At 44.8% G+C, this 22,266-nt stretch overlaps 2 protein-coding genes across 3 annotated transcripts in view; one reads left to right on the forward strand and one right to left on the reverse strand.

Annotated features, from left to right (window-relative positions):
- Positions 1 to 1,325, reverse strand: part of CHTF18 (chromosome transmission fidelity factor 18) — a 56,167-nt gene extending 54,842 nt beyond the window's left edge. For both annotated transcript variants that reach the window (XM_066576617.1, XM_066576616.1), the window contains exon 1: positions 1,221 to 1,325. In XM_066576617.1, coding sequence (XP_066432714.1) covers positions 1,221 to 1,305 — 85 coding nt within the window. In that variant the 5' untranslated portion in view covers positions 1,306 to 1,325. The remainder of the gene's footprint in view (positions 1 to 1,220) is intronic.
- Positions 1,326 to 1,421: 96 nt separating this feature from the next.
- Positions 1,422 to 12,676, forward strand: RPUSD1 (RNA pseudouridine synthase domain containing 1). The gene is made up of 6 exons (XM_066576618.1): positions 1,422 to 1,457; positions 5,666 to 5,864; positions 6,418 to 6,541; positions 6,618 to 6,720; positions 7,719 to 7,820; positions 8,908 to 12,676. Exons 2-6 carry the CDS (start codon positions 5,683 to 5,685, stop codon positions 9,273 to 9,275), a joined length of 879 nt encoding a protein of 292 aa, XP_066432715.1. The 5' UTR covers positions 1,422 to 1,457; positions 5,666 to 5,682; the 3' UTR covers positions 9,276 to 12,676.
- Positions 12,677 to 22,266: the final 9,590 nt, after the last annotated feature.

The raw sequence follows: 22,266 nt of genomic DNA on the forward strand, positions 1-22,266 counted from the left end.
CCCCTCCAACACTGCCCCCTGCGGTACCCCGCTGGCGACCCCCTCCAACACTGCCCCCTGCGGTACCCCGCTGGCGACCCCCTCCAACACTGCCCCCTGCGGTACCCCGCTGGCGACCCCTCCAACACTGCCCCCTGCGGTACCCCACTAGTAACAGTGACCCAATCAGAGTATGTACCATTTACAACCACCCTCTGCTTTCTATCACTGACCAGTTACTTACCCACTTAGGCCGCCTGCAGACAGCCGGGTAGGATCCGGCTGAGAGAATTCTCGCAGCGGGACCCGACCCGGGCCCCTGCAGAGAGCAGAGCGTACTCACCTGCTCCCGCAGCCCCGGCTGTTTGATGTGCAAGCTGCTGGCGCATGCGCAGACCGGAGCCTCCGGCCAGGGAGTGAGATTTCTGTGCGGGGCTCTGTGAGCACCGCACAAATAGAGCATGCCGCGATTTGTTTGCCGCGCGGACAAATCGCAGCCGTCTGCCTAGGATTGCAGTTGTTAACGCAATCCTATGGCAGCTTCCACGGGAAATCCCGCCGGTCTGCAGGCGGCCGTACACACACTCATGTTATATACCAACCTTTTATGCGGCGCAGTATCAAGCACTTTAGAGAAGTCCACATACACAAGATCCAGAGACTCTCCGATCCGGTCTAGAACTTACCTCCTGGTAGAAGCTGATCAGGTAGGTGTGACAGGAGCGATCATACTGCTGATATGGAGGTATACGGCTGTTCTTATCTCCCGCTGCAGTTTAGGGGCTCGACCTGCCCCCCAGGAACCAGCTTGTTGGGAGAACCCCATAAGCAGGCAACTGTCACACATCATGCTCTCATCTCAACCCATTGTCACAATCTCTGCTTCATGTCAGTGCATGGAAACATGAATCATCAGGGACTAAAAACCCCTCAGAATCAAATCCTACAGCAGCCAGCAGCCCTTCTAATGTTACAGAACTACAACTCCCAGCATGCCCCGCCAGAGGATGCCGGGAGATGTAGTCTGACTGGAGCAGGACGGCTCTGCAGTCTGTTACGCTGTATCAGGGAGGTTAGAGCCCTCAGCCTTGTCACTAGGGCTGCCCAGTTTGTAGCCTCTGGATGTAAACAACCGTAGTTCCATTCATGCCAGCCAGCAGAGATGGTGCGCACACACTTTTAGAGTTGGAACAAGAAGTCAAGCAGGAGGTTGCAAGACCACGCAGCAGCAGCCGCCTCACCTTCCAGCTCGGCGAGGACCTCCAGCTCGGAGGAGAACTGCTCCTCGTAGTCATCCTCCACCCCGTACAGCTCGTACTCCTCCATTCCTCACAGCTTCCCGCCAACACATCCACTTCCGGGTGAGGACGGTCCAGCGGACACGTGACCAGCCGCTCCAGGCTGCCGATTGGCTGCGGAGGGGACAGCTGCTCCAGGATTGGTGGGAGCTTCAGCGTGCTGAGGAGGAGAGCAGAGAGGTAAACAGTGCGGGATGCTAGCGGGTACAGGGGTATATATATATATATATATATACCGGGGATATAGTAGTATATATATCATGCATGTAGTGTACCGGGGGTACATATACTTGGGATATAGCAGTGTATATGTAATGCATGTAGTGTACAGGGGGTACATATACTGGGGATATCGCAGTATATATGTAATGCATGTAGTGTACAGGGGGTACATATACTGGGGATATAGCAGTATATATATCATGCATGTAGTGTACAGGGGGTACATACACTGGGGATATAGCAGTATATATATATATATATATTTATTGCATGTAGTGTACAGGGGGTACATATACTGGGGATATAGCAGTATTTATATCATGCATGTAGTGTACAGAGGGTACATACACTGGGGATATAGCAGTATATATATATATATATATATATATATATATATATTTAATGCATGTAGTGTACAGGGGGTACATATACTGGGGATATAGCAGTATATATATATATATATATATATATATATATATATAATGCATGTAGTGTACAGAGGGTACATATACTAGGGATATAGCAGTATATATGTAATGCATGTAGTGTACAGGGTGTACATATACTGGGGATATAGCAGTATATATATATATATATATATATATATATATATATAATGCATGCAGTGTACAGGGGATACATATACTGGGGATATAGCAGTATATATATAATGCATGTAGTGTACAGAGGGTACATATACTAGGGATATAGCAGTATATATATAATGCATGTAGTGTACAGAGGGTACATATACTGGGGATATAGCAGTATATATATCATGCATGTAGTGTACAGAGGGTACATATACTGGGGATATAGCAGTATATATGTAATGCATGTAGTGTAGAGGGGGTACATATACTGGGGATATATATATATATATATCATCCATGTAGTGTACAGGGGGTACCTATACTGGGGATATAGCAGTATATATATCATGCATGTAGTGTACAGAGGGTACATATACTAGGGATATAGCAGTATATATATTGCATGTAGTGTACAGGGTGTACATATACTGGGGATATAGCAGTATATATGTAATGCATGTAGTGTACAGGGTGTACATATACTGGGGATATAGCAGTATATATATAATGCATGGAGTGTACAGGGGGTACATATACTGGGGATATAGCAGTATATATATAATGCATGTAGTGTACAGGGTGTACATATACTGGGGATATAGCAGTATATATGTAATGCATGTAGTGTACAGGGGGTACATATACTGGGGATATAGCAGTATATATATCATGCATGTAGTGTGCAGGGGGTACATATACTGGGGATATAGCAGTAGATATATAATGCATGTAGTGTACAGGGTGTACATATACTGGGGATATAGCAGTATATATATATATATATATATATATATATATATATATATATATATATAAAATGCATGTAGTGTACAGGGGGTACATATACTAGGGATATAGCAGTATATATGTAATGCGTGTAGTGTACAGGGTTTACATATACTGGGGATATAGCAGTATATATATCATGCATGTAGTGTAAAGGGGGTACATATACTGGGGATATAGCAGTGTATATATATATATATATATAAAATGCATGTAGTGTACAGGGTTTACATATACTGGGGATATAGCAGTATATATATCATGCATGTAGTGTGCAGGGGGTACATATACTGGGGATATAGCAGTAGATATATAATGCATGTAGTGTACAGGGTGTACATATACTGGGGATATAGCAGTATATATATATATATATATATATATATATATATAAAATGCATGTAGTGTACAGGGGGTACATATACTAGGGATATAGCAGTATATATGTAATGCATGTAGTGTACAGGGTTTACATATACTGGGGATATAGCAGTATATATATCATGCATGTAGTGTAAAGGGGGTACATATACTGGGGATATAGCAGTGTATATATATATATATATAAAATGCATGTAGTGTACAGGGTTTACATATACTGGGGATATAGCAGTATATATATCATGCATGTAGTGTACAGGGGGTACATATACTGGGGATATCGCAGTATATATGTAATGCATGTAGTGTACAGGGGGTACATATACCGGGGATATAGCAGTATATATATCATGCATGTAGTGTACAGAGGGTACATATACCGGTGATATAGCAGTATATATGTAATGCATGTAGTGTACAGGGGGTATTTATATACCAGGGATATAGCAGTAGATGTGTAATGCATGTAGTGTACAAGTGTATGTAATAGGGATATAGCAGTATATATGTAATGTACAGGGGTTTTACATATATACCGGGATATAGCAGATCTTATCACATCTTGTATCCAAGCTATAGGCGGTACAACAGGGTACTAGAGCCTCCATGCCCGCCTGTATCACATCTTGTATCCAAGCTATAGGCGGTACAACAGGGTCCTAGAGCCTCCCTACACGGGGTCGGTTCTCCACAATAAATTCTCCTTTTGCTCTGATATGTAATCACTTACTTATAACAACTTTAAAATCTCACAGAGAAAGTTTTATTCGATTCCAACTCCTAAGTGCTTCATTTTTTTGTGTTTTTTTTTTCATAATGAGTGTACGACGAACACAGATTTACCATAACTATTGTTTTTTAGAACAAATCAGTGATCTATCATACAGTAAACTTAAAGGGGTTGTCCCGCGGCAGCAAGTGGGTCTATACACTTCTGCATGGCCATATTAATGCACTTTGTAATGTACATTGTGCATTAATTATGAGCCATACAGAAGTTATAAAAAGTTTTATACTTACCTGCTCCGTTGCTAGCGTCCTCGTTCCCATGGAGCCGACTAATTTTCGCCCTCCGATGGCCAAATTAGCCGCGCTTGCGCAGTCCGGGTCTTCTGCAGTCTTCTATGGGGCCGCTCGTGTAGAATGCCGGCTCCGTGTAGCTCCGCCCCGTCACGTGCCGATTCCAGCCAATCAGGAGGCTGGAATCGGCAATGGACCGCACAGAAGCCCTGCGGTCCACGGAGACAGAGGATCCCGGCGGCCATCTTCAGCAGGTAAGTATGAAGACGCCGGACCGCCGGGATTCAGGTAAGCGCTGTGCGGGTTGTTTTTTTAACCCCTGCATCGGGGTTGTCTCGCGCCGAACGGGGGGGGGGTTAAAAAAAAAAAAAAAAAACCCGTTTTGGCGCGGGACAACCCCTTTAATCCTGTTCCAAGCCAATATGAATGATTCGTAACCACTAATTGTGACCTCCTCCTATCCACGGGGGAAAATCAGGCCCGCTACGGAGTCTCCATGGAGACTCCGTAGCGGGTCCCTCCTGCCCCGTGGACATGAGCGCTGAAAAGAAGAATAAACTTGCCCGCAGCGGACCGGGCAGGTCTTCTCTTCTTCACAGCCGGATCTTCTTTCTTCGGCTGGCGGATGTACTTGGCACGCCGGCAGCGTGCCGGGCACATCCGCCGGGCCGATGAAAGAAGATCCGGCCGTGAAGAAGAGAAGACCTGCTCGGTCCGCTGCGGGTAAGTTATTCTTATTTTAAGTCTCCCGTGGATCCGGACGGCTTCCATAGGCTTCAATAGAAGCCTGCGGGAGCCGTCCCGCGGGAGACCCGCACGAAAATGGAGCATGTCACGGTTTTTTTCATGCTCTATTTTTTTTTAATTCACTTTTATTGACCATCCGCGGGTATTTATCTACCAGCAGGTGGTCAATGCATCCCTATGGGATGCGGATCCGCATGCGGGTGATCCGCTGCGGATTTAAAATCATATTTTGCCCGTGGACATGAGGCCTAACACTTCCGTAGTGCCAAATATTCCCCTGGTGGCAACATATGATACTAATTTTTATTTAATAATAATAATCTTTATTTGTATAGCGCCAACATAATCCGCAGCGCTTTCATAGACAGGGGGAAATCTTCAAGAAATCTAAACGCCGTTCCCCACGGAGTATACATGCCAACTTTTATTGGGTTCTGCCCCATATTTGTAGTTAATTATCTAGTTTAATTATGACCACCCTGTATCTGTGTATATCTGTGTGCGTATGATATATAGGTATACATGGTATGTGCAGGGTGAACATCTGTATACAGGTGTACATTTGTGTGTATGCAGGTGAGATATATCTTCTCTTTGCTCGTGTGAGACATCCCATAATGTCCTCTACATTCTCTGCAGCTGGTACATCGGTGCCCATGGAGTCGGGCAGTATAGAGAACCTGCGCCTGCTGTACCACAGCCCTGACTTCTTGGTGGTGGACAAGCACTGGGATATCCGTATAGACAGTAAGATGTGGTACGAGAAGCTGACCGTTCAGAAGCAGCTGAAGCACCGCTTCCCCGAACTCGCCGACCCCGACACCTACTACGGGTTCAGGTCAGTCGCATCCTGAGTGTCACGGCGTTAAATGCCTATTCGATTGTTTCAGTGCTTTCTCTTTTTGGGATACCCAACTGGCAGCAGACCGCTCTGCTGTTCTTGAGAGGATTGTCACTCAGCTTTCTCAGACTCCTGAATGGTAAATCTAGTGTACCATATCACTGGATGACTAATTAGTCACGACTCCAGGAAAGCTGGTATCTATTCCTTTGAGAGCCATATTGGTGACCAAGCTCTCCTTCAAACAAAAATAGCTAAGAAACTGCTGAATAGAATGACCCTTATTTCTGGTAAAGCAATATGGCGGTCTAACAGATTCCAAAGGGCTGTCACTCAGCTTTCCCGGCTTTTGAAAACTGCAGTCCGATTTGTCTTGAAATAAATCTTGCAGAACGAGAATTTAGTTGACAGTTTAGAAGTATGGGGAAAGTTTGTCATGCCCCAGTACCCATTTTTACCCCTGCACTCCTATTCGCTCCTGCACCCACTTTTAGCCCTGTACCCACTTTCACCCCTGTACCCACATTTTCTTCCATGTACTCTCTTTCAGATTCTGCCATCAACTTGACTTTTCAACCAGTGGGGCTCTTTGCGTTGCCCTCAACAAGGAAGCCGCAGGTCGGGCGTACAAAGGCTTCAAAGAACGCACTGTCACCAAGGCATATCTGGCTCTGGTAACTATGACATCTCCTTATACCCTTATGCATTGCATATGTATTCACACGCACTCACACTACCTCTTCTGCGCAGGTCAGGGGTATTGTGGCAGAGAACCGTATGACGATCACACTGGCCATAGGCAAGAACACGCAGGACGGACTCACACATATGATGTGCGTAGAAGGAACGGAGGGTGAGTACTGAACACGAAGTTTTGAAGGGATTCTCCGCAAAGGTGTCAATAAGGTTGGTCTGAATACAGGAAGTAACATTTTATGACTCTATTTGCTTTCATGGTCGATGTTCTTTCCAGCTCTCATCTTGCACATTATTAAGGCTGGCTGCACATGACTGGGCCACCGCGACGGAATCTGGGTCTGACCACGACCAGCGACCCTGCGTATCTGCTTTCTCCTGTATTGCGGATGACACGGCGACTCACCGTCAGTCATGCGCAGTACAAATTGTTGTTGTTGTTTGTTTGTTTGTTTTTTAACTATGTTTTTCCCGCGCTGACACTAGGCGATGACACGGGTATCTGCGGCCGATCCGCAATGTCAATTGCGGATGGGCCGCTGGTCGGACGGCTTCCATTGACTTCAATGGAAGTCATCCGTGTGGATACTGCAGAAAAATATGCTGCGATTTTTAAATCCACTTGCTGAAATCGATATCCGCTCATGTGAGTGGATATGCAAATGTTCTATTATTTGAGTGTGGATCGTCCGTGCAGTTGACTATCGCGGATTCCGCAATTCATATCCACCTGTGTGCAACTGGCCTAACCAGGGGTTCGTTAATGAGTAGGCAGGCATTAGTCCTGGGGAGAGCTATATAGCTACTCATGTTTAGAGATGAGCGAGTATACTTGCTAAGGCACATTACTCGAGCGAGTAGTGCCTTAGCCGAGTATCTCCCCGCTCGTCTCTAAAGATTTGGGGGGGGCGGGGGAGAGCGGGGAGGAACAGAGGGGAGATCTCTCTCTCCCTCCCCCTCCGCCGCAACTCACCTGTCACCCGCGCCGGTTCCCGAATCTTTAGAGACGAGCGGGGAGATACTCGGCTAAGGCACTACTCGCTCGAGTAATGTGCCTTAGCGAGTATACTTGCTCATCTCTACTCATGTTGCTTCATGTCTGGGTATATATTACTACACTTTGTAACTTTAAAACTTCTGTCTTTGCCCTTCCAGGGTGCGAGAATCCAAAACCTTGTCAGACCGACATCTTTGCTCTAGAGTGTGGATTATACAAAGGTGATCCGGTCACAAAAGTCTTATTACAGCCTCTAACAGGTAGGTAGTAATAACATTAAAGTCACACTCAGCCTAAAGTCTAGTGTGCAGTAGAATGTAATCATGTGTTCCCTGTTATCAGCCAGGTTCAGCTGTGGACAGCTTGAAGCCTTAGGCATCAGGATCAGAGACCCTCTAAAGGGCAGTTGTCCATTTTGTGGGGGGAGCCATTATTGGTGGTTACGTGCCCAGTCACTGTGGGCTGTACATACCGTGTGCTCTTCTTAAAGGGGTTGTCCCGCGCCGAAACGGGTTTTTTTTTTTTCAAACCCCCCCCCCCCCCTGTTCGGCGCGAGACAAACCCGATGCAGGGACGTAAAAAAAAACCCGCTAAGCGCTTACCTTAATCCCCGCGCTCCGGTGACTTCTATACTTACTGGCTGAAGATGGCCGCCGGGATCCTCTTCCTCCGTGGACCGCAGCTCTTCTGTGCGGTCCATTGCCGATTCCAGCCTCCTGATTGGCTGGAATCGGCACGTGACGGGGCGGAGCTACACGGAGCCCCATTGAAGAAAGCAGAAGACCCGGACTGCGCAAGCGCGGCTAATTTGGCCATCGGAGGGCGAAAATTAGTCGGCTCCATGGGAACGAGGACGCTAGCAACGGAGCAGGTAAGTAAAAAACTTTTTAGAACTTCTGTATGGCTCATAATTAATGCACAATGTACATTACAAAGTGCATTATTATGGCCATACAGAAGTGTATAGACCCACTTGCTGCCGCGGGACAACCCCTTTAAGACTAGGGTTACACTGCGGCTTAGGCTGCAGCCTACATAGCGCAGCCAAAGATCGCAGTATTTCCATGCTACACTGCAATCTCATTAAAGTGAATGTGACCGTGTTGTGACTCACAAGTTACCGTAACCCGACGATCTCTTAAAATCCAGCAGTTTGGGATTTTTTTGATTTTTTTCAGGTTGCAGCAACTTGCAAGTCCCAACATAACCAGGTTGTAATGTAGCATGGCAATATTGCGATCTTTGGCCATGCTGCCTGTGTTCTTGCCAGAGTTGCACTGTAGCTTTATAGGTTACATATTTTGCCAACAAGTAAACCATTATATTCCCTGTTCCCTTGTATTACAGGCCGTACCCACCAGCTCAGAGTCCACTGCAGTGCTCTGGGGTATCCCATTGTGGGGGATTTTACCTATAGCTTTAAGACAGACACAGACCCCTACAGAATGATGCTTCACGCCTACTACCTGCGGATCCCCACTGACCGAGAGCTTATTGAAGTCACAGCGCCTGACCCTTTCCAGCCAGAGTTGGATCCCAGTTGGGTGCCTACCAATACCATCTGCTGCCTAAATGATGCCATGACTGAAATCATCAACAAGGGTGTGAAAGCAGATAAGAAGGAAGAGGTGCAGAAACCACCAGAGCGCAAGAAAGAGACGGAGCAGGAGCGAGCAGTGTGCGAGCAATGGTTGTCGGAGTGGGCTGGCGAATAATCAGCTCCAAAATAGTGCACTGTGCCCATCATCGTAGGATTCCAGTCGGTAACCTTTTAGCAATAGTTCCCACTGCTCCTAGGACCACAATGCACACTGCGTCACCGCATCTTATCTGTCACAGCAGTTCACCAGCAAAGCGGCATCTACAAGTGACAACTGCTTGTGTGTTTTAATGCACGGCAAATAAGTTGCCAGTGAACACAACTGCGTTTTTAACATTGACACGTCTGTGAAAGGGACCATGGGATCGTGCGGTGAATATGTGGGATATCTCATCACTAACTATTTAAGGGGTTTTTCGTGCACCAAACCACAGATCTGCAACTGTTCATATCTGTGATCACCTGCTATTGAGCAGCAACCTGTACCTTTTATCTGCCGCTCTGGACCTACCTTTTTGTCCCCATGCTACCAGCAATCTGCCGCTGTGTTTACATGCGTCACCTTGGTAGTAAACAAAGTGGCAGACGATGCATAGCACTGGTCTGTCAGTGATGCAGCTCCGCTATCCCCTGCGGGTCCTTCAAATTTCTAGTAGGCTTCCCACTCGGCAGCATTGCTGCAGAGAAGTCCTGGTGAAGCAGGCACACGGAACCGGCTGGCACTCAGCACTGCGCAGGAGCAGCGCACTACAGCGCTTCCTCCCCTGTCTGCTCCTGCCCTGCCCATCTCACAGATGTTGGACGCTATGGACAGGGGAGGACACGTTGATAACAGACGCAGAACCAGCACTATTTCTCCTGCAGGGGGTTATTGATATTGCAAAGTCACTTAATGTACTGATGTATTGCAGATTCTGGAAAGTTGTTTTGTGCCCAGAAAACTTCTTCTTTAAGTCCTCCAGTTGTCCTTTCTTCTGGAAAGCTGCCATAGAAGTTGTCAGAGGTTACCCGGCTTTCTTAAAGGGTTTGAGCAGCTTTAAAAAGGTTGTGTCAATTCAAAATAAAATATAAGGACTGGGCATAGGATAACAAAAAAAGGAGACTATATTCACCCCGTGGGACACAGCTGAGCGGCTTCCGCTGTCCAATCCCGGCAACCAGGGCAGTTGTCTGACGGAAGTCAAGTCACTACTATGGCCAATCAGAGGCAGCAACATCACCGTCTAAGCTTTTGGCATCAGCACTCACATCCTGGGCACCATGAACCCAGAAGTTTAGGATGGTGACACTGCAGCCTCTGATTGGCCACAGCAGTCACCTGACTTCCGTCAGACATCCGTGGCAATGTTGCGGGGACTGCTCAGCTTGGGACCGCAGACAGGTCAGTATAGTCTTTTTTTTTGGTTTTATCCCATGCCAAATAGATGTCTGGGAAAGCTGAGTGAGGATCCCTGTAGGATCTGTATTGCTGATTATTGGTTGTCGCCAACATTTCAGGAACCGATATGTCTGACAGTACAGTGGTTGTCCTCAGTATTGTCATACTCCTGAAAAGTGAGCTATTACTACATAGTTAATCAGATTTGCTATTCTGGAGGCTAAGAAAGCTGGGTGACCATTCCTTTTGCAGCGTCAATCCCGACAATATCTGTTGTAATCCGGGTTTCCCACTGCCACATTTAACTAGGAAGCAATGGGACAGGAAAGGACATCTCAGGATTTTTACAAGGCTTTTTTTTGGGAGGGGGGGTACTCGCTACTTATTACTTTCCAACTTTAATATTCTACAAGAACAAAATGTCCACTTTAATGTGCAGGTCATGTGGGGACTCCATTTTTAGCCCCTCCCCCACAAAGTTTGGGTCAGTGGGATAACTAAACACAAAAAATGACCTCCGTTATATAGAGATGCTGCGATATGGGTGGAGCTTGGGATGAAGCTGCAGAAGCCATACTCAGCTTTTTGTACTGTGTCGGTACCTTGTGATGCATATTCGCTATTTTTATATAAAATGCCTCCAGACAGCGCCCGCTATTATTTTTATACATATCAGATTGGTTTTTACGTGCCCTCCCATAGATAAGATATCACCTTTCTGGGCTGCAGTCAAACTGGGTGACAGCCCGTAAGTCGGCCATATTGGATGTCACCCAGTGACAGCTATGACCAAGAAATACTTCAAAAGTCAAAGACTTTTTTTTAACCATTTTAGTGGGGGGAGAAGCTCTTTTGAGGATTACTTGAAAGTTGCGCTAGCATTAATGGGTATAGATGACATCTATAGAGTAGTGATGTGGTGCTCCAGCTGTTGTGATACTACAAGTCTCAGCATGCTGTTAACCTTTTATTTTGTATTGTTTGCTTACACATACATTTTATATATTTTTTTATAAAGGTCTGATAATACAGATCCAGTCGGGTCCACGAAGCGGGTATGGACATAAAGGAGAACTGTAGACTGAGTTACATCACTCATCCTATTGATGTCTCAGGTGATCTGGTCCCTTAGTGCGCCAGTCTCCTCTAGTCTCTATCTGCTTCTGGGTAGCATGGTCACATGCCGTCTAAGTGCATGAACATTGTGGTCAGTCGCTGGCACCGGCATTAGTACCCTTGAGGTCACTGATTGGCTGCAGTGGTCATGCACTTAGACAGTGCTACCTAGAAGCAGATGGAGGGGACTGGAGTGCCCGAGACATCAATAGGATGAATATAAATATGTTTATTTTTTTACTAAGCCTATGCTTTTAGGATATTTTCACTCCCTGCTAGACAACCCCTTTATGGGGCGGAGCATGACAAGGATTGTACAGAACGCCATGGTAGGATTCCCATGTCACGCTGCACCTCTCAGGCTCTGCACTGGGCATAACACAATGTCCCTTTTCCCCAGAGTGTTTCCGTACTAGAGGACTTCCCTCCCACCCTCCATCACCGCCATGTTCTGGTGTACAATACTCATAGAAGACTATGAAGGAGAGGGACAAAGTTGACAAATATGTATATTTTTGGTAAATGATGAAGACTATTTCTATTTATTCCCAATTATTTTATTGTATTCATTCCATCCGCCTCGGGTTTTATTTCCTGCATTGCTGCTATTTTATTCTTGTTTTAATATGATTTGCTTTGTTTCTGTGTTTTGTAAAATATGAAATGTGTAGGAAACAAATACAGGGAATGAGAATAGATACTGATCATTAACCAGATTCTCGTTATCATTTATTATTTTCCTTAAAGGGGAATTACTTCCATTAGACCGGGCCTTAGAAATGTGAAGAGGCTCCAACTGTACAATGATCATCGTCTCCCATAGACTACAAATAAAAGTATTTCTCCAGACAAACACTGTCCACGTGTCTCATTACTACATATATGTGTTAAAAAAGGGGGTCTGTTAGTGTCCTACCTCTATTACCCGGTGTGCAAGAACAGCTATGTATTATGTGATCACCTCTTGAATCAGAGACATTGGAAAAGAATTTTCAGTGCACGGTCCTTGTTATAATACTTATGTTCCTGTATAATGGAAATAAATTCTTCTTAAACTGTTTGGTCGTTGTGTGTATGCAAAATCTAAATAATCAAAGCTGCAGTGTAAAGCATGGGGGACAGCATGTCAGAAAGAGTCACTAATGAGACAAAAGGAGGATTTCAAGCTACTTTTTGTAGTTCACATAATTTCACAATAAAGACCTTTTTTATATATACTACTACCACACACTGCCCAAATAATGCTATCATACAAATATATAGTGTCTGAGTAATACCACCATGCAGAAACCAAATTAATACAAAGATTCAAGAGACGCTATAATGGCAGGTCTAAAGTATTGTCAAAGCAATTAGAAAATAAGGATAGTGAGATGGCAGTAGCAGGGCAGGTGCACTTCCGGTGTGGGGGGTATAAAGTCCATGGCACATCATATGTGTGTGTGGGGGGAGGGGGGTACACATCATGCTCCTCTGAGAGTGTGCTGCTATGGCCGCTGTGTCTTCCTCTTCCCCCAGAAGGATGTGGAGTTTTTCTCCTCCATGGAGCTGAAGTCTGCAGAGATCTGGGCTTCTAGTTTTGCTTGTGCAACCCTCATTCGATGGCCAGGCTGTGGGCGCTCAGTCTGTAGTGTCTCAGGACACGGTGCTGTCTGGGTTCTGGTAGGATTTCCAGGTATTTAGTTCTTGGTATATAGTCAGTTTCCGGGATGCTCTTATGTCATTTCTCCAATCATTGATCTACTCCTATTAGGCTCTTGTGTATCATTTACTTGATTTTGGCTTTTGTGAGGCAGATCTGAGTGGTGATTTGGGCCCCCTGTGTTTGGCTTGGGGCCCTTTGATGCAGCACGGCTTTGAGATGGTAGCAACTAGAGATGAGCGAGTATACTCGCTAAGGCTAACTACTTGAGTGAGTAGTGCCTTAGCCGAGTATCCTCCCGCTCATCTCTAAAGATTCGGGGGCCGGCGGTGAGGAACGGAGGGGAGATCTCGCTCTCCCCCGACCCAACCCCCCCTCTCCCTCTCTCCCCCCTGCTGCCCGCCACAACTCACCGCTCCCCCGCGCAGGCAGCCGAATCTTTACAGATGAGCGGGAGGATACTCGGCTAAGGCACTACTCGCTCAAGTAGTTAGCCTTAGCGAGTATACTCGCTCATCTCTAGTAGCAACTACTTGGGCTGCTACTTTGTAGGTGAGCCTGGATTGATAGCGCCATCTTCTGGATTGTAAGGTATATAGAGAGTCTGCTCAGCTCGGCTCTACAGGTGATGTTGGAGGTGCTCTGATGAATCTGGAAAAGGCGCTTGCAGAATTCCAGGTGGAAGATTTCTGTTGGGCTGGAATCCTACTTTTTAGATGTGTTACTTGCGGATATTTTTTCATGCATAAAGGTTTGGTTGATTTAAAGTGATAGTTTTTCCTATTTTAAGGATGTTCGTACTTTTCCAATGTCTAAGAATACCCACGTTTGATAATGCCAGCACTTTACAGCCTAGGATTTTGGTAGCATTAGATGGGAGTCGATATTCATCAAGGCTACGGTTGGGGAATTGTGGACTGTATAGCCAACTAAGGGAGATAGGAATTGAAATATAGAATCCCAATACTGCTGGAGAAAAAGGCGGAGGGCCGATGGAGTCACAGAGATAGCAGCATGTAAGGGGTTAACAGCAATGTTCTCATCGATCTCTGCTGTTACAATGGGAGGCCGGCTATCAGTAACAGCTGGCTCCCACCGCGGGATGACGCAGGCGCAGCTTCTCAGCCATCCACAGGACGTACTGTATGTTTACATCCTCGTGCGTTAAGTATCCCGCAGCCAGCACGTAAACGTACGTCATATAGTGCTAAGGGGTGAAATTGTGTTGGAAAAAGTTTTTTATGTAGAGCGGTTCTTTTTGCCAGTTAAAAGGGTGTTTGCTTTGTAAATAATATAGCAAGTCACTGGGAATATTTATAGGTAAAATTTGGGATTTCCGTGCATTTATTTTGTAATATGATATCCGTCCAAACTCTTTTTTTATGATCTCCATTGTATTCTTAACAGATGGTATGAGGTCTGTTAACGTTAGAATGATATCACCCGAGCATAACAATATTAGATGGGAACGGCCACCCATCTATATTCCTTATAATTAAAGTTTTTACTCTGAGAGCTTGGGCTAATGATTCTAGGGATAGTATGTAGATTAGTGCTGGCAGAGGGCAGCCCTGAATGGTGCCATTTTTAATTTTAAAGCCATCCAATATTTGTGCCGAAGGGTTTGAGTACAATGCGGATAAAGCTTTGAGAAAAAGGCCGCCAAAACTTATTTTGTCTAAACCTGCAAAAGCGTACACTTAGATAATTTGGTCATAACTAGAGATGAGCGAGTATACTCGCTAAAGGCAATTGCTCAAGCGAGCATTGCCTTTAGCGAGTACCTGCCCGCTCGAGACAAAAGGTTCGGGTGCCGGCGGCGCGCAGGGAGCTGCGGGGGAGAGCGGGGTGGAACGGAGGGGAGATCTCACTCTCCCCCCCCCCCGGCTCCCTCCTGCTGACTGCCGCTACTCACCCCTCCCCCGCGCCGGCATCTGAACATTTCGTCTTGAGCGGGCAGGTACTTGCTAAAGGCAATGCTCGCTCATCTCTAGTCATAACCTTTTTCGGCATCTAAAGTGAGAAAGACCATGGGAACCTTCATGGATTTGATGTAATGTGCAAGGTTTAGGACCCTATAGGAATGCTGCCTTCCAATAGGTGGCGCTGCAGAAGTATTGTTCCATCTTCTTTAGTTGCATAGTTCTTAGAGGAGCATGAATGGCTTTAGAAGTCTCTTCACTCATCTTCTAGGTGCTCTCCTTAAGGTGAGATGATACCCTTACTGACCCACGTCATAGGCCTCTCACACTGATGAGACAGCTGTATGTGTATGGTTTTCTGGCTTTTGGTTTTCAATTCCCGATCAGTGTTATAAAGACTTGTATAAAAGGGTCTTTTATTGATTTGCAGGAATGATGCCTTCTAATAGGTGGCGCTGCAGAGGTATTATTTTATCTTCCTTAAAGGGGTTGTCTCGCGGCAGCAAGTGGGGTTATACACTTCTGTATGGCCATATTAATGCACTTTGTAATATACATCGTGCATTAAATATGAGCCATACGGAAGTTATTCACTTACCTGCTCCGTTGCTAGCGTCCCCGTTGCCATGGTTCCGTCTAACTTCGGTGTCTTCTTGCTTTTTTAGACACGCTTGCGCAGATGCATCTTCTCCCTTCGGCTGGTCTTGGAAGCATCGGCGTTTTGGCTCCGCCCCCTTTTCGCGTCATCGCGTAGCTCCGCCCCCGTCATGTGCCGATTCCAGCCAATCAGGAGGCTGGAACCGGCACACGTCATGGGGCGGAGCTACGCGATGATGCGTACAAGGGGGCGGAGCCAAAACGCCGATGCTTCCAAGACCAGCCGAAGGGAGAAGATGCATCTGCGCAAGCGCGTCTAAAAAAGCAAGAAGACACCGAAGTTAGACGGAACCATGGCAACGGGGACGCTAGCAACGGAGCAGGTAAGTGAATAACTTCTGTATGGCTCATATTTAATGCACGATGTATATTACAAAGTGCATTAATATGGCCATACAGAAGTGTATAGACCCACTTGCTTTCGCGAGACAACCCTTTTAAGGCCCATTTAGCCACAACGATTATCGCTCAAAAGATGTCTTTTGAGCGCTAATCGTTGTGTCATTTATAGCTCAAGATGAGCGATCACCTTGCGCTGCAAGCGGAGGATTTAGAAGACTAGCGGGGTGTCCCTGCTTGTCTTCTGCATCCAGTTGTTCCCCACTCCAAGTGCCCAGGTGTTATACAGCCGAGTGCTCTGAGTGAAGGACGCAGAAGACAAGTGGGGTGTCCCCGCTCGTCTTCTGCATCAAGCCGTTTTCTGCTCGGTGCACCTGGCTGTTATATAGCCGAGCGCTCCAAACGGGGTATGGAGAACAGAGCTGGATTGCTGTGTTCTTCATACCCAGCCTGTCATCAGGGAGTGGGATACAGCCGAAACAATAGTATCAGCTGTATCCCGCTGTGAATCCCTGATAAGGCTCATCTCCTTTGAGTGAATTTTTTGAGATAATCATTGTGTCTAGATGGGCATTTATTTGCACATTCCTAGTTGCATCTATTTGTATAACTGAAAAGGATTCACACCCTGTGACCCAAAGGAGCCCCTGCAGCCATGTTGGATTTCAGCTGGTCTAGTGCCAGACTCACATTGTCTGCTTCAGTAAGGGAGGGGTATCATCACTCCTTAAGGAGAGCACCTGGAAGGTGAGTGAGGAGACTTATAAGACCAATCATGCTCCTTTGGGAAATATGCAAATAAGGAAGATGGAGCAATACCTCTGCAGCACCGCCTATGGGATGGCAGCATTCCTGCAAATCAATGTTCGACCCCTTGTACAGATCTAGGCAACAATGACTGGGAATTGAAAACCAAGCCAAAATGGTCTTATAAGTCTCCTCACACACCTTCTAGGTGCTCTTCTTTAGGAGTGATGATACTCCTCCCCACCCACGTTGCAAGCCTCTCACTAGCTAAATCATAATGCTACTGCACACTGATGAGGGGGGGAAAAAACAAAACAGCTGTCTGTGTATGGATTCTGGCTTTTGGTTTCAATTCCCAAACATTGTTACACAGACCTGTATAAAGGGTCAGACATTGATTTGCAGGAATGCTGCCATCCAGTAGGTGGCGCTGAAGAGTTATTATTCCATCTTCCTTATTTGCAGATGTTAACATGTCATGCAAGCAGAACTGATAGGGAACTTTTGACGATGGGTTGGGCCTTGATGTTAAGACAGGAATGACACCAACCGCTGTGGAGCATATCTGCGAGTCATACATGCACACAACACTAATGAAGAGTGCAGGCAATGTTACCTGGTTTCCCCTGAAGAGTGAAGAATTGGTTGGAGGCTACTTCCAAGATATCCTTAGAGCAATTTCTTTTGTTTACAAGACGGTCCCAATAATACATGTGAGCAATGAATTAAAGCTCCACACAACTGGCCCGTAGATGGCAGCCACAAAGTTCTTGGATTGAAGTCTTCACCAACTAGTAGCCCTCACTATTTCTGAGTATGATTTTACTATAGAGACTAGAAGTCCTTGCAGAATCGGCATGCACAGACATAGCACTAGTGAGAAGTGAAGTTTGGTTTTACGTGAGCACTGTATGGCGGTATTATTTACATACCTTATGGTGGCATTATTTACATTCTGGTCACTGTATGATGGTATGAATTGCCCACTTTGGCAGTATTTCTTGGAAACTGTATGTTAGAATTTTTTGAGCACAGTAAGATGGTAATATTAATTCCCTGTACTGTGATTGTATTTGGGATCTATGAGGTGGTATTATTTGGTTACTGTTTGGTATTACTTTGATGGTATTCACACACTGGATGGTGGCATGCTTTGCAGATTGTACCATACTATAGTAACTAGATAGTGGTACTGTATTATACAGACACTTTATAGTGGTTTGAGACCATGTAGGATAGTATTATTCCCCCACTGGCAGAATTATTTGGAAGCTATGCAGTTGAATTTTTTTACGCACTGCATGGTGGTATTATTCAGTCAGAGTATTATTTGGTAATACTCTGCTTTTGTATGGTGGTATTCACACACTGTATGGTGGTATGCTTGGCAGACTATACCGCACCATTATTTGGTAACTGCATTGTGATATTATATGGACAGTGTATGGAGATGTAATTCAGGCACTGTAGGTGGTAGTATTTGATCACCATATGGTAATATTATTTCCCTACTCTGGTGGTATTATTTGGAATCTGCAAGGTCACATTATTTGGGCACTGTATGGTGGTTTTACTCAGTCTGTGTAGTACAGTATTATGTGGCTACTATATGTTGGTAATACTCTGGTATTGTATGGTGATATTTGCACACTGTATGGTTTGCAGACTATACTGCACTATTGTTTGTTCACTGCTTTTTGGTATTATTTGTACATTACATTGTAGTATAATTTGTAGTATAATAAACTCTATAGTGTTATTGTTCAGATACATGTTGTGGTCTTATTTGGTCACTGTACAGTGGTATTATTTACTTACTATATGGTGGTATGATTGTCACCGTATTTGGTGAACATATTAGGAAATTATATGATAGTATTATGCGGTATATGCAATTTGGTATTTCTTAGTCATTGCATAGTGGCATTATTTGGACACTATATGGTTGTATTATATTGACACTTTAGGGCTAATGCCCACGGACAGATTTCCGCGGCGGAAATCCGCAACGTTACAACACAGCTATTAGGTTCTATGGAACCTAATAGCTCAATGTTCACGCTGCAGGATTTCACCGTGGATGTCGAATTTGCCATCGGAATATGCGCGGCCGGCTTCCATTGTAGTCAATGGAAGCCGGCCATCACACTATACTTCCGTTGTAGCACAGCGGAAGTATCACGTGCACATGCGGCTCTGGCGGCCGCGTCATCTACTGTACTGCGCATGCTCGCCGGCCCTCCATGCGGGACGCGGACGGAGGATCCGGAGTGGTAAGTATAGGGGTTTTGGGGGGGCGCCGTGGTGGACTCCGCTGCGATATTCCGCTGGTGGAGTCCATCACGGCCGTGATCATGAGCCCTTATATTAGTATTCTTTGGACACCATATTGTGTTATTATTTGAGCACTTTATAGTGATATTATTTGTACATTCTATGACGGCGCTGATTGGGTCACCACTACTAGTAGACTACCACAGGGAGCGGTATTTGGGGGATCACTATTACTAGTGTGCTACCACAGGGGGCAGTATTGGGCCCTACTCTTTTTAATATATTTATTAATGACATTGTAAAATATCAATATTTGCAAGATAATACAAACTTATGTAAAGTAATTAACGCAAACCGATTGAATGCGGTTGCAAGTGACTCTGGATAAGGCCGGGCTCATGGGTGGAGCAAGTTCCACGTGCAGGAGGCCCACAGCGAATTTCAACTGTGAGCCCGGTCGGCGACCCGGTGTACCTGAATTTTCTGTATTGCATATGCAAATAAGGAAGCTGGAGCAATACTTCTGCAGCACCGCCTATTGGATGGCAGCATTCCTGCAAATCAATGTTCGGCCCCCTTGTACAGGTCTAGGCAACAATGACTGGGAATTGAAAACCAAGCCAAAATGGTCTTATCAGGGGTTTATCAAAACATAGGTATCTTGAACGTTTTCTTCATTCCAACTGAATAGGCAAGAATTTGCACATGTTCTATAACTTTGTAATACGCTCGTACTTACATGGCTTGATAGGATTCACAGGAAATGGTTGTTGGCAAGAGCTGAAGAAGGGTTTCAGTAAAGTAGTTGATCAAGACAGTCAAGTCGATCTCAAACAAAACCTTCCAATCTCTAGTGGTATAGGCTGAGAAGCTGGACTGAAGTTGCTGAAGCTGCACAGCCAAAAGAGTTTCCTTTACTGTGTCTACCTGATACTGTGACAACTCTTCCTGTGGGAAGAGTAAGGGTTTTACTATGATTTCACAAAAACAGACTCATCCTAAATTGCCACCAGACTAAAAATGTTTTGTGCATCTGTACAATTATCCTTGAGCTGCAAGTATTAACATCTCCAAATATAAAACATCCGTTTGAGGATTAGAGTTGCTTACCTTTGCTGCTGTCGATGTCAGAGCAGTCAAAAAGACTGTAATATTTTCTAGTCCCACCTTGCTTAGATATGAAATAAGCAAGGTTTCATTCTGAATAACATCTGTCCTGGTCACAAGGTCAGCCGTAATATTCGGTGTGAGAGCATTCTGGAAAAGAGACAAAGGTGGAGTGAAAAACTAGAGATGGCCTTCTCAAATGGCAAGGCCTCAATATAATAGGAAAAATAAATAATATTATCGATAAGTGGCTCTTTGGCAACACAGTGGAGCATGATATTTAGTGATGGGCGGCAGAACAGCTAAACCTTTCCTTGTCAATGGACCATGAAATTCTTTGAAACGGACTGTGCCTCTTAGAAGACATTGTGTTGTAGATCTTTGCTTCCATTTAACAACATCCTTGTACAGATAAATTTACCCACATGCAATGAAATCCTACACAAACGTCCTGAATCCTCAAAGTTTACGTTTTTCTGCCATCTTGACATTAAGCTCTACAGAAAACAGGTAGTGATTGGGAACCCTAAAGTAAACACTTCAAAAACTAAAGATGTGAGAATGTGGAGGTCTATTTGCCTGCTTAAATTAAATCGGCATTCACCTACCATTGTAAGGTTTTTGTTGAAGACTATTAAGTCTTTTGTTGTGGAATACTTGATAAAATAACCAAAATTCATCTGAATCCAGGTTTGGTAGTCAACAGCATCGCAAACAACACCTATAAAGGGGAAAAAGGGACAAAAGTGAACCTTGTTACTAAATGATAAGTTTAGTACCATGTTAACCAGTAGAGCAAAATGTGTTTATTCCCAGCAAGAGAAACCTCGTAATCTTGTAGATATGATACCTTTTAATGGCAAAATTTAACAAAAATACATGTTAATACAAGCTTTCAGTCTTACATCCTTCATCAAAGCAAAATGAAATGGAGACAGAAAAAAACATTTCCCTGTAACTGAGGCTCCTACGAAAAGTGTCAAATAACAAAAACATGTGAATGTCCCCCTTAGGTCTTATATGACGTCATGGGGGATATAGATATTAAAAAAATTAATTATATAAATAAGTAAAAAAAATTACAAAATAAAATAAAAATATATACGTAACTAAGAAAATAACCCAAAAACGAAGTCAACCAGAACTGTCGCCGTATTATATATCAAAACGTACAAAACAAAATGAGGAATCTGTTCCCATACTTTATTTCAGCGTAAATATACTAATTAAAAAAAAATAACAATGTTAAAAAAATAATTTTTTTAGCTTTTTGCTCACAATAAAACTAAAAAATGGGGGAAAAAAGTCAGTGAAAAAAATATTTTAAAAATAGCTCTATATGTCATGGAAAATAAAACAGCACAAATAATTTTGGTAGCTAAAGGAAAGAAAATATGGCATTAAAACCACCACATGGGTAAAATCCCTAAAAAGTGTCTGGTCCTTAAGGTACAAAACAGCCTGGTCCTTAAAGGGTTAAGGTACAAAGCAGCCTGGTCCTTAAAGGGGTTGTCCCGCGGCAGCAAGTGGGTCTATACACTTCTGTATGGCCATAATAATGCACTTTGTAATGTACATTGTGCATTAATTATGAGCCATACAGAAGTTCTAAGAAGTTTTTTACTTACCTGCTCCGTTGCTAGCGTCCTCGTTCCCATGGAGCCGACTAATTTTCGCCCTCCGATGGCCAAATTAGCCGCGCTTGCGCAGTCCGGGTCTTCTGCTCTCTTCAATGGAGCCGCTCGTGCAGAATGCCGTCTCCGTGTAGCTCCGCCCCGTCACGTGCCGATTCCAGCCAATCAGGAGGCTGGAATCGGCAATGGACCGCACAGAGGGTCCACGGAGGGAGCAGACCACGGCGGCCATCTTCAGCAGGTAAGTATGAAGACGCCGGACCGCCGGGATTCAGGTAAGCACTCTCCGT

Source organism: Eleutherodactylus coqui, chromosome 8 (genome assembly GCF_035609145.1).
Source record: "Eleutherodactylus coqui strain aEleCoq1 chromosome 8, aEleCoq1.hap1, whole genome shotgun sequence".
Taxonomy (NCBI): domain Eukaryota; kingdom Metazoa; phylum Chordata; class Amphibia; order Anura; family Eleutherodactylidae; genus Eleutherodactylus; species Eleutherodactylus coqui.